General features: G+C 34.2%; 1 protein-coding gene across 1 annotated transcript in view; it reads left to right on the forward strand.

The window, feature by feature from the left end:
• LOC149087699 (neural cell adhesion molecule 2-like) overlaps positions 1-18650 on the forward strand; it is a 271875-nt gene that overhangs the window by 181974 nt on the left and 71251 nt on the right. Inside the window, exons 5-6 of the mRNA XM_089231589.1 lie at positions 1105-1401; positions 10937-11227. Coding sequence (XP_089087715.1) covers positions 1105-1401; positions 10937-11227 — 588 coding nt within the window. The remainder of the gene's footprint in view (positions 1-1104; positions 1402-10936; positions 11228-18650) is intronic.

An 18650-nucleotide genomic window follows, 5' to 3' on the forward strand; every position in this document is an offset into this window, starting at 1 on the left:
TGCAAGAATTGGCAATGTTCCATGTTTATGATTCTAATGTACAGCGTTTTCCTCGGTAAAATATGGTCAACCTAAACACAGTGGAAAACAGCAACTTGATTTCCATATTGTTTTCTGCATCTGATTATGTTTTAATGTTAAAAGTGTCTTGAATAACGTCAACCTCGGATATAATGACTAAATTCTCTGCGGAATCTGCAGTGTCATATAACTCTTTCACATCCGAGCATTAATTTTTCGGAATTTTAAAAATGTTTTTGCATTTTTTTGAGTATCAAGAAAATGCATTAAAAACGTAAATTTCAGCTAATTTTATTTTCAATTTTTTTTTTGTAAAGAAAAATAATTCAATTCGTTCAATTTTTTTCAGTAAAGTTGACGCAGTGTACATCTAATCTTCATATACAATATTTTCCAGAAATTGAAAGCTCAATTTTGTGTAATAAACTACACATTTCTGAGAGGCACTTTCTACTGCAAGCCATCTTAAACACCCCTCCCCCCCCGAAACTTCAACTTTAAGTGCTGCTCTCTCATGAAAACCCCCAAATCCCATATTCACCATATCTCAAAACTTACACAATCCTGTAAGCCATGAGTTCGAGACAAAAAATGCTACACGCAAAAAAAGCAATCCACGCACACAGTGCCGTAACTCGGTAGGTGTAACAGGCACACCCGTACAGGGAACGGGGAGCCCCTAGAATGACCCGTTTAGGATCATTCTGAGCATAGGCGGAGATAGACTTGGAGGTCTGGGGGGCATGGCCACTACTGTTAGGGGGGGGCACGATGATGTCAATTCATATATACATTAGATCAGTCGACTCCATCTTTGACGCTGAGGAGCAATGGCCCCCCACGCCCTCCTTCCCCCACCGTATCTCAGCCCATGATTCTGGGCCCAAGAATGTGCCAGAACGGGTATTTAAATGCAAAATTATTTCACAGGGATGAGTAGTTACGGCACTGCACGCACACATTTGTGGCACCAGGGTCTGATAGGGATATACCAGAGGTTGACTAGTTTACTTACTATTTTTATTCATTAATTTATGATTATTTCTTATGAGTCTTTAATGTTAGGTCTTGTTCATTCTCTAGTGAAGCCAACGTATGTCCGTATAACGACCCCACGGCAGCCTCTGAGGGTCGGTGACGATGTCCGCCTGGACTGCGAGACATCAGGCTCAAGACCGCCGGCGAAAATAACTTGGTGGATGAATAACCGAAAGATACTCAGTGAGGAAGAGTCGTTCTTGGCTGGCCGGGGACTGACCCACAGCAGTATAGTCATTCGACCGCAAAAGGATGACCACGGGAAAGCCGTTCTATGCAAGTCCGAAAACCCGTCGCTTCCTCTATTTACTCTGGAAGACATGTGGTATCTCGATATTTTATGTAAGTCATTCACATTTTGGTTCATCATTGACATATAAGGGGGGGATTCTAGAATTCATTTATTTTATCCACTTATTTATAATCATCTCAACAGATACGTATTGCTCAATTATAGCGATGCACAAGAGAAAAGAAATACAATGAAATACAAATGCATATAAGCAAGCGGAATGATGATTAAAAAGCACAATGATAGCTACGAAAAATATACAGGGTGTCCTGTAAGTGCTGATTCTGCCTTTATCTCATAAACCGGTGAACAGAAAATAATTCACGTTTCTAAGTGCAATATTTGGTAAGATATTATTCAATTCAAAAATCGGAGAGAAGTTATGAAATAACGGCCAAAACTCACGGACAACGCTCCTTTCCCAACTTTCTCCTATATTTGAATTTGAATTTGAACGTATATTGCACTTAGAAACATAGATTTCTTTTTTTTTTTTTTTCTTTTTTTTTTTTGCATCAGGAGAGACAGGGAAACAAATTTCCGGGGACCATTTCCTGAAGTTGAGGCTACTAATGCCTCTACTTCAGCGCCTCACGCCACAGTGCATGAAATAAGGAAGGCAGGGTCATGTCTCCAGTGGTGTGGATGGTAGCATGCTTTCCCGGTATGCAAGAGGGCCTGGGTTCGAGTCCCGGTGGAGACGTGATGACTTTTCTTTCCGAGTTCACCTCAGCATAATATCCGGAAAATAACTGTTTCCTTAAACAATTTCTGATTATAGGGGGGGGGGGCCGTAAGAGATGTTCAAAAATTATACTGTACCAGTTTCAAGAGTGAAAATGTTGTGCGTAACAAAATTAAAAAAAAATCCAATTTTTATGCATTTCCTTGCGCTCTAACTTTCAGGTAGAAAGTTGTTGCCTTGTCTCCCCTGATGCCAACAAAAAAAAAAATGTCCATGCTTCTAAGTGCAATATTCAAAGAGATATTCGAGTTCGAAAAACGGAGGGAAAATGCTGGGATAAACCGTTTTACCCGCACTTAACGCTGTTCTTTCCAAAATTTCCTTCGCTTTTCGAACTCGAATATCTCTGTGAATATCGCACTTGGAAACATGGAATTTTTTTTTGTTTGCATTAGTAGTAATTAGAGCACACTGGGAATGTATAAAAATTTGAATTTTTTTAAATTTGTTACACACAGTATTTTCACTCTAAAAACAGGTACAGGGTAATTTTTGAACGCCTGTGAACATTTTTTGAATTGAATCATACCTCTACCACGGATGGTTGATGAGATGAAGAAGTGCTAGCACTTGCAAGACACCCTGTATATATTTTTTTGGTAAATTTCAAAATATTTTCATGATGTTTGATACGAATTTAGGGGAAAGAGAAAAACAGCCTTCTCTATGGAATAGCACGTTCCCATAGTTATACCAAGAATCAGTCTTGTTTGACAACTCGAGATCTAGTAAACAAAAAGTCAAATGTTCCCAGAAAAGATCAATCACGCATTTCGCGAAATTGCTATCAAGGGACAACGTTGTCGTTACTTGTGATTGACACGTTTCGAAATCAAGTTAGGTTATTTCAGTTTATTTCTGCATCTATCTCGTTACCGAATCTTTTTCTTACTTTTGAGCGTGATCGGAAACAGACAGCCCATCATTAAGAAAAATATTATTCATTAGTTAATTTCACGTTTGTTGACGTAAAATGGCCTTGATTATAGAAAAATAATTTTGCTGACAGGTTGCGAATGATCAGTTTCAATTCAGACTTCTCTGGTTTTGAAGGAAATTTGAGTTTAATAAAAAGGAATTCAAACACGTTCTCACCATTTATAAAATTCAGCATATGAATGAAGGAATATTTCCTTGAACATTAATGTTCATCCGGAAATCAATATTAAAATTCTTGGCATTCAATAATTCTGATTAAATTAATATACTTAAATAAAAGTGGAAAAACTTTTTCTTCAATATCAAGAATAAGTTCTGTTTCTGACTACCACATTTTCTGAGAATAGAGAAATTAATGCTTTATAATTTCGAAACTTCTCTGAAATTCAGAATTGAATATTTATTGTTCCTTCAAATTTACCGTAAATAAATAATTGAATGATTTTGGGATTAACAAAAATATATTAAAACGTACTCAAAATTTATGAGCATCTGAATACCTGTGAGAAAAATATTTTCTTGAACATTGAAATTCATTCGAAATTAACGTTTGAAAAAGCTTCGAAATCAATACGTTCGTTTAAATTAATTTACTCGAACGGAGAACTTCGATATTAAGATTAAATAAGTTCGGTTTCTGGCTGATATACTCCCTAAAAATGGAGAAATAATTTTTCTCTGAAATTTTACAATTTCTCTTAAACTAATCAAGAAATTAGTATTTAATTTCAATATTCTATCAAATAAAATTTATTCATTTCACACATATGAATATTTAAAATTAATTTTTGTTAAACGTATTTACCATCCACACGCAATTATGCCTGTACGGATGATTAAAAACATAGATGGAAATATTAAGGAATAGAATGAAAAACACGACACATGAACAGAAACATTAAAAAAACGACACGTACACAACATAAAATAGACAAAATTATGAATGCCAAGTAAAGAACGTAATGATAAAAATAAACAAAGAAAAAGCATACACACAAAAAAAAAACTTCTTAATGTATGACGAGAAATGTAAAACAAACAAAACAATAAATAAAACAACAATAACATGTATATGGGGGAAAAATGAAACTTTTACGCATGCATATAGACAACACATACAAGAGCAATTTTTTTCAATTAAAAAAACGTACATAAATTAGAGTGGCAAAGCTATATCGGGTAAAATATTATTGCTCCACACGAAGGTTTTTTTTAACAACTGGCTGTTGCGAAGATATATCTCGGAAAGAGTGAAAATTCAACTGTCCCTGCGGGGAATCGAACCCACGTCCTTTCACTATCCGGGTGAACGCCCTAGACCATTAGACTACAGAGGCACCGAATCTCTCAATCTTTCCTTGGAACTCGTATTCACTGAAAGGGACCGTACATGGACGGCCGGACCAGATTCAGGCCAAACTCACAACTGCTGACGTTGCAACCAGATGGCGACTTATACAAGGGTGACGTCACTCTCCGCTACCATACGAAGGTTTTTTTTAACAACTGACTGTTGCGAAGATATATTTCGGAAAGATATCTTCGCAAATAACGAGTCAAGAAAAATAACGAGTCTAAATGAACATGCTCAATCATAATAAATTCCTCCGAATTTAATGTGAAGTTTCCACGTTTATCGATATAATGATTTACTTATTTAAACACGTGTTATAGTCTCAGGGAATTTATCCAAAAATTCCTTTTCGATTGTACTTCAAAGCAATTTTTCTAGAGATACGGGGAAAAGTTCAATGTATGCTATGCTACAAGAGGGATTTTCTCTTTTAATAATAGTATCCTTATATTTCCGATACTTCCTTGCGTTGTCTTCCCAACCATCGTCTTTAATTTCGGATAGATTCCCATAATGTTCCTTAAATATTCTCCCAAAACATCTCGAAAGAGTGAAAATTCTCTAATAAAAATTATAAGAGTGTATTAAAAAATATCCACATTTTACAAGCTTCTGCATACCAATGAAGAAATATATTCGCAAACACTGAAAAATCAATATTTGGAAAAACTTGCATTCAGTGCTTTCGATAAAATTAATCTACTAGAACGGAAAACAGAACATTCTCTTCAATATTAAGAATAATTTATGTTGCTGACTGTTATAATTCTTAAAAATAGAGAAATTATTCCTCTGAAAATTTCGGAATTCCTTCGAAGATAATCGAGATGAATTGGATATTGTATTTAATACTCTTTGGTATATTAAAAAAAAGTTACGAATATAAATGGACATGCTGATACATAATAAATTCTTCTGAATTTAATATACTGTCTCTACGTTTATCAACATAATGCTTTACTCATTTAATGAAACGTTATATCTTCAGGAAATTTATCAGATATTCGTTTTCTTTACTTTATTTCAAAGCAATTTCTCTAGAGATATATGGATAAAGTTTAATGTGTATGCTATACTTTAATGGTTGTTCTCTTTTAATAAGAATATCCGTATTTTCCCTATAGTTTCCTCACATTGTCTTTTTCCCAACCATCGTCTTTAATTTCGGATAAATTCCCCATAATGTTCCTTAAATATTCTCCGAATCACCTCAAATGAGAGAAAATTATCTCTAATAAAATAATAAAATATATATTACAAAATACTTACACATTTTATAAGCTTCTGCATACCAATGAAGAAATATTTTCTTAACCTTTTCAAACCTGAGACAAAAATAACCATTAACAAAAACATTTTTTGATTGATTTGTATTTATTATGTGTCAAAATACCCTTTAAAAAGAAAAAAAATGAATAAAATTAATTAATTAATTAATTGATTTGGGTCTATATCTTTACTATTACCATTTGATTTGGGTACCCTTACGCATACCTAAAGCCTGAACTTGAAAAAAGAATCATTAAAGCCATTTAAAAACCGTTGAAAACCGTTGTTTGGAACAAAGAGGTTAAATATAGAAATGTCCTCTCCACTTGTCAATACAAGATTCATTGAGAGACTGGTTATTTTGTGGAGACGAAGATTACAAGGAAGAAAATTCACTGCCCTCACGGGGACTCTCGCTTGCTGGACGAGTGCTCTACCATCTAAGCTATGGAAGCAGATAGAATGTTTCAACCTTGGAGCGTATATATATATACATATATGCGCATATATGGTATATACGATCCAAAATTGGATCTCCAGCATTCTATCTGCTTCCATAGCTTAGATGGTAGAGCACTCGTCCGGCAAGCGAGAGACCGGGGTTCGAGTCCCCTTGGGGGCAGTGATGAATTTTCTTCCTTGTAATCTTCATCTCCACAAAATAGCCAGTCTCTCAATGAATCTTGTAAAGAGGTTAAACTCTGAAAATCAATATTTGAAAGAAAAAAAACTTTGCATTCAGTACGTTCGATTAAATTAATTTACTTCAACGGACAACCGAACATTCTCTTCAAAATTAGGAACATGTTGTTTCCGGTTGTTATATTTCATTAAAATAGAGGAATTATTGCTCTGTGAATTTTTTTTTCCAAATTTCTCTTGAAATAGCCATGAATTGAATATCTAATATTTTCCTTCGAACTCGCTATTCATAAAAAAAAATTCCGAGTATAAATGAATATGTTGAATCATAATATATTCTTCTGAATTTAATAAACTGTTCCATCAACATAATGACTTACTCATTTAATCTTGCGTTACAGCTTCGGGAAGTTTATCAGACATTAAATTTTTATTTTATTTCAAAGAAATTTTTTGAGGAAATAAAAGGATAAAGTTCATTGTATGCTATGAGAGTGTTGTTCTCTCTGAAAAAGAGTATCCTTATTTTTCTCGATACATTCCTTACGTTCCTTTTTCCCCAAAGGTCGTCTTTAATATCGGGTAGATTTTCCATAATGTTCCTGAAATATCTTCCGAAACATCTCGAACGAGGGAGAGAAATAGACTTTTCTCTGGAATAAAAAAATAATGAAAGTATATTAAAAAGTACTCAAACTTTAGAAGATTTGGCGTACCAATGAAGAAATATTTTCTGAAATATTGAAAATCAATATTTGAAAAAAAAAACCAAACTTTGCCTTTAATACGTTCGATTAAATTAATTTACTAGAATGGAGAAATTTCTCTTCAAATAAATTCTGTTATAATTCCTAAAAATAGAGAAATTGTTGCTCCGAAACTTTGAAATTTCTCTGAAAATAGTATAGAAAAATTTGATATGAATACTCTTTGGATTCCGCTGTATATTAAAAAAACAGTTACAAGTATAAACCAATATGCTGAATCATAATAAATTCTTCTGAATTTAATATACTGTTTCTACGTTTATCAACATAATAATTTACTCATTTAATCACGAGTAATAAAACTTCAGGAAATTTATCAAACATTTCATTTTATTTTATTTTTAAAGCAATTTCTCCAGAGATATTTTGATTAAGCTCAAAATGTGTGTTATGCTGCTGTAAGCGGATTGTTCTCTTTTAATAAGAGTATCCTTATATTATCAATACATATCTTACGTTGTCTATTCCCATTCATCGTCTTTAATTTTGGGTAGATTCTCATAATCTTCCTTAAATTATCTCCAAACATCTCGAAAGAGAAAAAAATTCTCTGGAATAAAAGTAATACAAATGTTAATAAACACACTTTATAAGTTTCTGCATACAAATGAAGAAATAGTTTTTTAAACGCTTAAAATCGATATTTGAAAATAAAAACCTTTCAATTCAATACTTTTGATTAAATTAATTTACTAAAACGAAGAACAAAACATTCTCTTCCATAATGAGAATATATTCTGTTTCCGACTGTTACATTTCCTTAAAATAGAGAAATTACGGCTCTGGAATTTTTCGAAATCCCTCTGAACATATATATTCAAGAACTAAATATTTAATAATCCTTCGAACTCAAAATACACTAAAAAAAATTAAGAGTATAAATGAACATGCTGAATCAAAATAAATTCTTCTGAATTTAATATACTGTTTCATAAACTGAACTCATTTAATAATGCGTCATAGCTTCGGGAAATGCATCAGACATTTCTTTTTATTTTACTTCAAAGCAATTTTTCTATAAATAAATAGAGAAATAAATGAAAATATAATTTTTTTTTAAACAAATAAAAGGATAAAGTCTAATGTATGTGCTATAAGCTGGTTGTTCTTTTTTATAAGAATATCCTTAATTTTTCTCGACACATTCAACGTTGTCTTTTTCCCAACCATTTTGGATTATTCATTCAATTTTGGATAGATTTCACAATGCCCTTTAAATATTCTCCGAAACATCTCAAAACGAGGAAGGAAGAGACTTTTCTCTGGAGTAAAATATATTTAAAAATCCTTATGTATACCAATGAATAAATATTTTTGTAAACATTGAAAATCATTATTTGAAAAGAATTTTGCATTCAATACATTCGATTAAATTAAATTACAAGAACGGAGAACAGAAGATCCTCTTCAATATTAAGAATGAATTAGATTTCTGATGTTATATGTTGGTTAAAAGTATAGAAATTATTGCTGTAAAATTTCGAAAATAATCAGATAAATTGAATGTGTAAGTCTTTGGAATTCGCTACATATTAAAAATAAACGTACGAGTATAAAATGAACATGTTGAATCATAATAAATTCTTCTGAATTTAATATACTGTTTCTACGTTATCAACATAATGTTTTAGTTATTTAATCATCTGTTATAGCTTCGGGAAATTTATCAAACGCTCCGTTTTTATTTTACTTTAAAGCAATTTATCCAGAAATATACGGACTAAGTTGAATGTACGCTATAAGCGGGTTGTTCTCTTTCAATAAGAATATCCTTATATTTCCGATATTTTCTTTGCTTTGTCTTTTTCCCCAACCATCGTCTTTAATTTTGGGTAGTTTCCATAATCTTCTTTAAATATTCTCCGAAACATCTCGAATGGGGTAGAGACTTTTCTCTGGGATAAAATTATTCAATTCATATTTTTTTTTCCTGGGTAGAGAAATCCAGATACGCATTAAAAACTCATTTAGAAACAAGCGGAGAGAAAAATAATATGAAAGCCAACGTTGGATTTCTTCGAGCGAAAAGCTCTGATATCTTCGCGATTCCTCTATTCTTTTATCTTCTCTTTCCGGGAATTTCATTTTGATACAAAAAAATGTCACCGATATATATATATGAAGGCGTGAGAAAAACCCACCGCCAAAGAATTTCAAACAAGGACGATTCAGGAAAGCAGTTCCCGGAAGAAATTTAAGGAATTTAATGCGAGTCTAATGGTTGAGAGTCATAAACTATTTCCAAGTGCGAACATTGTGTTGTTATTTTAAATAGAGTCTCAAATTCCATATGTACGATATTTGATTATGAAGTCTGCGGAGATCGGATTCGTGCATTGAAAAATGAAATTACATGTGGTCCCTGACTTACGACCGTAATTGGCTACGACACACACGTCGTAAGTCGACGTGTTATACTTTTCTGTATTTCACAGGGGGTTTTTTTATTATTTTAACGTATATGTTATGGTAAATCGGTTATTATGCATAATACATGTTTATTATGCATACTTATCAATTGTCTTGATTAATTTATCATTTTTAGCAGCGAAAATGTATAATACCCAAGCGTCATTGGTAAATTTGATAAATATTTGAAATTTTCCGGTTTTGTCTGTGATTATGCATAATAATACCCAATAAATACAAATAATACAGATAAAAATACTCAAGTGCAATTGGTGAATTTGATAAATATAAAAAAATTTCCTAATGTGTCTAGTATTTGTGATCAAAATAATTAAGAATCCATCGTAATGTGATTTGATCCACTTTTGTAAAAGACAATTTCATCCACTGTTTAAAATACATTGAATCGAGATTCTGACGCCATCTATTAGCCGAAGCTGTAGCTAATTTGAAAAACCAGCGTATTGGAAATTCCACAGACCTTCCCATTAAATTAACTATGTACTTGTTTCAACTGTTTCCAATATATGTCATTTAAAAGTTAGGGATTCCCTTCTGAAACACCCTGTAATTCATAGATAAATAAATGTGACTGAAATATATATTCATAGAACAAAAAAATATTTCAGTACGAACTTCAAGAAAATGTTTGCATAACTGCAATCAATCACTAAGAATAAAGTAAGCTACGAATGCATAATCAAAAGCATGTCTCAATCTTTTCACGCCAACCGGGACATATATATTCCATAGTTTCTAAAATTGGAATGATTAGTGACAAGTAAGAACTATAATCGGTTTGAAGCCACATTAAACTTCTAAGGAAATAAAATTCGTTTGTATCCGTATGGGTAACATAAAGCATTTTATTCAGATTTTAGTTTTAAAAATTATAATTACATCATAACCAAATGACAACTAGCAAATTAAAGAGATTTAGAGTAGAGATAGAACTTCGTAGGCCTATATATTCGACGCATTTCTAACTTGTTGTTACAAGGGAAAATTTTGTGACTCGAAATTCAGAACAATATGATGCGTTTCAAATAATTCAAGACGTTACTCCGAAACAAAAGATGTTATTAGTTCGTATCAGCGGACGTCGATTGATCTTCGCATTCGTTAAGATCATCTAATGAAGATTCCACTCATGTCTAAGGAGGAGAAAATAGAAAAGCTTTGTCTCGAGAGGATTAAACTTAAACCTTGAAAGCATCATTTTGATCCTTCCCCTCCGCCACCCATAGGAATCGAATATCCAGTTGTCTTCATCAAGGTGATTTTCATCTATGTCATCAATGAGCAGAACGTTTACTGTTTCTTATTATAGAAGTAATCCCGTCTTTCAAACTTTAGGGGATCTAAATTTAATAGAAATCACCAATAACAGGTTTAAATTTCCGAAGAAGTGTCTGTGAGTGTATTCTATCTCAATGAAACTCCTTTTTTTCCCCTTACAGATCCCCCTGAAGTCACCCTGAACTTAGGAGCGAATATCAAGTACTCCACCATCAAGGAAGGGAATGATGTCTACCTTGAGTGCCTTATCCGAGCCAATCCCCCTCCCACTGACGTCAGTTGGTACTTCGAAGGCCAATCCTTCCACGGAAATCCTTCGGCGGGAATCATCATATCAAATCAGTCCCTGGTGTTGCAGAATGTGCAGAAGAAACATCGGGGAAGATACAGCTGTTCGGCGACAAATACCGAAGGACACGGACAAAGTCTGACGCTCTTACTAGAAGTTAGATGTGAGTATCGGGGCGCAGTTATTGTTTTACAAGTATTTAGAGATATCCTTATTTATCCAGGGTCATTCAGAAAAACATCGCCAAACTGAAAGGGAAAGTTAATGCATACGATGGCAATCCAAAATCACATAGGTGCGCAAGCGCCACCCGGAGCCGCTTCAAGGAGTTGTTGCGTCAACACTTTTAAACCAATCCCAAACTCAGCAAGCATGAAGTCACATCTGACAACATAAATAAACTCAGAACATACATTCTGGCATCTACCGATTTATCAGAAGTTTCGCGTGGACTGCATGCTTGCTACTACTACTACTACTACTACTTAATCCAACATGTACCTCGTACAGAATTTCTAACGAATCGGTACATGCCGGAATGTGTGACATGAATGTATGTGTGGCCATTAACGTATTTATGTTTTTTTTTTTTTTTTTTTTTTTTTTAACCGAGCACAACTCAGGTCTATCGCCATAGGCAATTTTCTACCTAGTGAGTTGTGCCGGAAGTGTAAGTGTGTGTACCTAACAGTCTGAGTGCATATCTAGTGTTGTGTATGATTTTTCAGTGCTGCCATCTATATCTCAGAAGTGAAGTGAGTGATGTGCAGTGACTGAATATTTGTACTGTTTGTAGGTCTGTTGCTCTCTGTGGCGAGACTTTTTAACGGGGAGATCGGCTCGCATTTGCGCCTCGAAGTTGGGAACCACAGAAAACCAACTTCAGCCGACCAAACGTATTTATGTTGTCAGAATTGCGACTTCATGCTTTTTGAGTTCGGGATAGCTTTAAAAGCGTCTGAAACAACAAATCCCTGTAACGTCTCCGGATGGCGTTCGCACCTATGTTATATGTGATTTTCGATTTTTATTGTAGGCCTGAATTGCCCTTTCATTTTGGCGGAATTTTTCTGGTTTTACCTTGTGTATTTACTGCTGAAACTAGTAGCTATTGCTCAGTATTTAAAGTTTTATGTATCAAACTAAATGGGGAAAACTTGGGAATATTTACCAGACGCGGGGATGATACGAAAGAAACCATGGGGGCTTCTTCCCAACACGAATAATATTATACAGTCTAATTTTGGTTTTATATCTGCCTTAGCTTTCATCCAATGAAAGCAGAGCTGCCCTTAGAAGTGTTCAACGTACCCCGAGGTCACGGTAATACAAATGAAAAAGAATACCAGTTGTTTTTTTTTTGTTAGAAAAATGGCATAATAAAAAACAACAAGTTGGCTGCTCTTCAACCATGAGAATATTCAAAGAAACAGCGAGAATACTTTGGTCCAAATGTACGTATCTGATTATAGAAGTACAGAAGTGATGCTATTTTTACTATGTCATATAGTTTCGGAGTGGGTGGAAAGGTGACGTATTTTAAAAATTAATAAAAAATTACCCGATTGACTCTCATAAATGCGGTTTGAATTTAAATACGTAATTTTAGCGTAGAGGGTTTTTTTTCTGATAAATTAAAAAAAGTTCAGAATTTCCCTTGCAGATGGCGCTTTGTAACAAAATATTTGACATCAAATGCGACACAAGTATTGCGTAATTAATGTTTATTGCTCTACGTAAAACTACAGCATTTCAATATGATCACCCTTTTTAGCTCAAGGTACAGGCAATGTTTTCAGATTGCATTCCATTGCGCATTCCAGAGTGCAAGCATGTCAAAATGCAAAACGGCTGCTCATTTCTCGATCTTGAAAAACAAGGTTTGGAAATGTCGTTGATGCTTGCTATATCTACTCTAAGTACCTTTTTATTTGTTATGTAGTTTTTTTTTTTGGTAAACGATGATCTATAAGGGAAAATTCCAGTTTCCCTCTTCAAATTATGGGAAAGAAAATCTACGTCATGACAATTATTTTCATGCAGACCACTTGTTTTTGAATCAATATTCCTTGATTTTTTATTAATTTTCCAAATTTTTTATGGACTTTTTGCCTTTTACACTGCAATTAGCTATTACTATAATCGAGCCATCATAGCGGGCTGATCCTCCCATTTGTAAAAAGCCTCTCCGCAGAGAGCGGGAGACCTTCAACACGATACTTATACAGGCCCCAAGTTATTTCGGGCCAAATTCGCTACAACGAACAAACGGCACTTATTGAAGATTTCTCCGGTCAAGCAAATGGACTTGCGTAAGCTACCTATAGGCGTAGGATCGAATGCTAGCGATCCGGGACTATTACTAGAACAGCCAAGTTGAAAGTTATAGGCGAATTCATATAGTTTTTTTATTAATATATATTCTGCACGATTCTGTTTTGATTGGTTTAAAATATTGTAATATTAATTAATATCGTACGGGTCTCCAACATTGTGGACACGGCGGGCCGAATTGAAACTTCTCTCGAAGTCTGCGGGCCACTATTTCATGTAATTTATAGACATCTTAATAAAAGGGACCAATTGGGCAGAGTTGAACAGAGACAAAAGTTATTAAAAACTTTTATTCATTCTGAAATTGTTTATTTTATTAATTAGCAATTCTGATTAGTTCTGAAAATATTTTTAACACTGATTCTAAAAAGTTTTTCATGATTAATTACTGATTAAATTAATTAATTCTGATCTTAACTTCAATCTGAAATAACTCAAAAATTATTATGTAATTATTTATTTCAGTAATTCCGAAATTGTTTCTTTTATTAATTCCAGAATTGTCGTTTTTAAATGTTTTAAATCACTAAAGCTGCAGAATCACTGAAATAATAATTTCGGAATAATTGAGAGTAATTTCAGAATTATTTATAGTTCCTGAAAAAAAATGAAGAATTTTTGTGAAAGAAATAATTTCATAGTTAATGAAAAAATAATTACAGAATAGTTATTGGAACAAATATCAGAATTATTAAAAGAAATAATTAATAAAGAATCTGAATTGTGAAAAGAAATTTTTCCAAATTAAACAAAAATTAAAATTTAATAAAAGACGTAATTTCGTGTAAATAAAAATGTTCAATAATCTGGGGAACCCTGTTTAATAACGGGGGAATACCAGTGTAGGACTTGGTGGCCCGCGGGCTTCATGGAGAGTTTTAATTTGGCCTGCAGTGCCTGGAAGGTCAAATGACCCCCACTCCCTTCCACAGAGTTAAGTTAAAGTGCAATTGCTACAAAAAAGGCTCACACAGAGTTATCAGAAATCTTCATTATTACCGTATTTTCCTGCGTATAATCCACGGTGGCGCATAATCCGCATGCGAAATTACAAGAAAGAAAAAAAAAAGCTACGTATAATTCGTGGCGGCGTACTGTCCGCAGGATTTAAATTAATAATAATAAGTGTTTCAATAATGACATAACCCATTGGTACGCTAATTAATGAAATTTATTTACGAAACCATAGCATTATTTACACAGAAAACAAAATTTGCAGTTCAATCAAAAACTTTCCCATTCAGACTCATCAGAATACTCCATCAGGCTGATAACTTCATTTTCTGCAGATTGTCCGCAGTGTGGCTGATAATCCGCCTTTTTCAATGTTTAACCACTTTTTTAACAGACAGCGGATTATACGGAGGAAAATACGGTATATCTTAACTTTTCTAAGCCCGGGATTACACTATAAAAGTTTTGTAAAAGTGCTTGTATAAAACTTGAAAAATACAACGAATAATCTGACCGGTTACATTCAAGCTAAATCAACCGATCAGTTTATTGGTTGTATTTTTCAAGTTTTAACAAAGCGCTTTTACGAAACTTTTGCAGTGTAATACCAGCCTAAGTCCGGGATTGTACTATAAAAGTTTGATAAAAGTCCTTTCATAAAACTTGAAAAATGCTGCCAATAAGATCATCGGTTGTATTTTCTTGAATGTAACCGGTAATCTTATTGGTGACATTTTTAAAGTTTTATAAAAGTTTGGCAAAAGATGTTATAGAAAACTTTAAAAAAAAACCAATAATCCTATTGCTTACATTCGTCCGAATGTAATCAATACCTATTGGTTGCATTATTCAAGTTTTTTCCGGCTTAATAAGTCTTATTATGTAATTTCCATCTAAGGGTTGAGCTTAAAGGTAAACGAACGTAATTGGAGTAAAAAAAAACGGCATCCAGATGGCAATGTATAAAATCCAGGAACAAGTCTTAGTTTTTTTTCCCACTTCCCATTAACAAAATGAATTAATTAATTGTCAGTTCGGTGACTGGTAATTCCCTTCGAAAGGCACGCCCATGATTTCCGAACAAAATTTTCAGATGGACAGCTGCCATAAATATCCCAGGTATTATAATGGAAGAGGAGTCAGTGCGGGACAGAGCCGGAACTTCATCATTCAGCAAAGGGGAAAAAAAATTAATTATTCTTCAGGGCGTCTCCTGGTTGGCTGTTCAATGAAAAGTCAATTCTAAATGGATTCCATCTTCGAAAAACTCTCTTTTCATTAAAGAAAAAGATGGTTTCATCCAATGTGTTCTTCAAATTATTTTGATCGTGACTTCGAATCATTAACGAGAGGAAAATATTCGTTTTCTGATCATTACATTAATAATTACGATTTATTGCGTGATCGTATCCATATTTTCTTCCGGTGCAATAAATCTGGCGAAAAATGCATCGAGAATTATTAATTTTTCGCGCTATTCATTATATTCTAATGTTTTTTTTCACCGGAAGGTTTCATTACTACTGAAAAATTACGACGATTTTTAATAAACAATTTATGATATTAATCTTTTCGTTACTTAGCATAATCTGGAGAGATTGGCAAATATTTCTTTTTTTTTTATTAATATTAATCATGGAAGTATGAAATTTTCGGATGAAGTCGGAGCTCTCAATTGATGATGTAGAGATTCCGTGATTGGTTTTGACAACCGTATGACCATAAGGATAGGCCTAAAGTTCAGCGAGCAAAAACATTACAGTAACAGTGGTTATGGAGTGACAATTGGTGGTCACATACTTCAGTGATTAATTATTGACGCATACGAGAAAGTTTTAGCAGCGGAGTACTATCATGTCCTAATAGGTCCCCTTTACACTGTCGTGGATGAATTTCCACCCCTGCAACTTTTCTTTTTAAATCATTCAAACTTTGAAATAAATTCAACTTATTCCATACAGGAAGGGAAAAAAATTCAAGCATACGCACTAGAATTGCTTTCATACGTGCATCAAACCATGTTCCTCTAGCTTCATTGGTTCACGCACGAAAATTTATGGTCAGACACTTTCTGAACAAGCCTCGTACTACTGATTATGCCTTTGGAAATAATGAGAGATATCTGAAAAACCAAACTAGAATTCGAGTAAAAGAATAACAAATGCTATCGTGGGAGGCAATTTACCCCATGTAAATTTTACAATGTAGAGATAAAAAAAGAAAACCTCACATGAAATTACCCTATTCTTTTGCAAACTTAGACCACTATAGAATTAAAAATAGTGGACAAGGCTAAATTCATGGGAGAAATATAGTAACGTCATGACTGAAAAAGCCGCTCGCCGGGAAAGGGGCATAGAAGACATGTTACCCCTTCTAAGCTGACCAAAAATGTAAATTTTCTTCATTATATTTTCGTAAAAAGAAAACAAATATTGATATTTGTTTGTAAAAACACCCTTTATATGATATTTTTTACAAATTCAATGAATTTAAATATTAATTTATAAAGGTTCCTCAGAATTTCTCTGCAATAAATTCCTTATTCCTTTCCCCGATGTCTTGTAAAATACGGGACATATGGTCACCCTCTTACAACAATAAAAGGAATGACTTTTGAATGTAATTTTCAGTAATAAGCGGTTCTTATTCGATGGACAAGTCTTTCCAACTTGTCCATGGTTTTCATTTTCACATTTGTGCCATTTCACTTGTGAAGATCGAACGAAATCTATTCCATGCGAATTCACATCTCCATTCTTGTAGTAGCCTTCGAGAGAATTTACAAACGTTTTATATTTCCCCAAAAAAAACCTATACAAATGTTGAGTTATGCTTCATATGTATTCTGGCAGCAGAGTGCGGAAACAACTGGACACCCACATTTTTCTTCTTCGCATGAAATACTTTAGACGATGTTTTTGAGACATGACGGCAAATTCACGTTCGTCCGTTCAGCTTTTCATGTCCAGATTTTCTGAAGAACACAATACGAGTCAAATTTTCTGTCAATACGTTTTGGAGTTTACGCGTGACCCGAATACGTAAGAACTTATATCCCTTTATTTTTTTTCTTTCTGTTGCAAGTTTGCCTGCCATCGAAATCCCTAGTTTGATAATGAAATGCCTAAAGTTATGCACATATATTTTTCAAACCTGTCTGACTGAATTTTTTAACTGTTTTGTACTCATTGGAAATACAGAGACCACATAATTTATCTTGGAACTCAAATTATGTAACTATGTTCACCTCTATAAGACATAACTGGCTACAACTACAATTACTATGCAATAAATCGTAGTGGAACACCATTAGAGAGGAAAGCGATCCAGCTTCTTCAGGATATCTAAATCTTACTTTGGATAAAATGAGAGAGAATTTTGGTCTTCCATGTTTCGAAGTAAAGACAGTTAAATGCTGGAATGTTTCATGTCATGCTAGTATCGTGTTGTGCGTCTGCCTAGATTATTTTTATAAATGAGACACTAGCTCAATCATAATATGATACATATTTTTTCACACGAGAGATCAACGGAATCATCTTATGTGGCCCGCGGCACATCAAACCATTTTTTTTCAATTGAACCAAGTGAAACATTTCCAGATGACTTGAGTGAGCCACGGCGCAGTTCCAGAGCACATAAACAGACAGTGGCACATTTGCAGAACATTTTAGTGACCCTTGGCGAATTTGAAGATCACTTAAGGGACTAACCATACTTTTGGGAAAGAGTGAGAAATGATTCCAACCCATTAACCACTGCTGTGGATGAACAGAAAATACAATTCCAACCACTATGCAACTGCTGAAGACGAGCCCTCACAGTTCACCAGCTTCAGCGCAACAGCTTGGTAAATAGCACCAGCAGAGCCTCGGCTCATGCAACCGATAAGAACGAGCAACCGCTGCCCCCCCCCCCAAATCGTACGGCACTGCTGAGGGGACAAACAGCCGTCTTAACGCTCACCGGGGCACAGCCCAGGCTCTCGAATGCAAGGGGGAGGAAGGGGGGGCTCATGATAATGAGATCTGTTACGATTTTCGAGATTAAGCATGTAAATTGGTAAGCAGGAGGCATTTGGAGTCAGAAAGGTTAATAATGGGCCTCAGAATAATCAAATTATTTGAGGAAGGGGCATCTCAGAGATGCGCGTAAGACGAGCCTGAATATCGACAAACCGCGAGCCACTGCTGAGAATTTGCATTCCCACTCCCCTCCTGGTTTCGATGCTATCGATGAGAACATTTACATTGATTGATCAGACATGCTGAGAACGCGGACCCACTTGGACCTTT

The sequence above is a fragment of the Pholcus phalangioides genome, unplaced genomic scaffold, assembly GCF_987345545.1.
Source record: "Pholcus phalangioides strain wild (caught in Gottingen) unplaced genomic scaffold, Ppha-v1.0 ptg000004l_1, whole genome shotgun sequence".
NCBI classification, from domain to species: Eukaryota; Metazoa; Arthropoda; class Arachnida; order Araneae; family Pholcidae; genus Pholcus; species Pholcus phalangioides.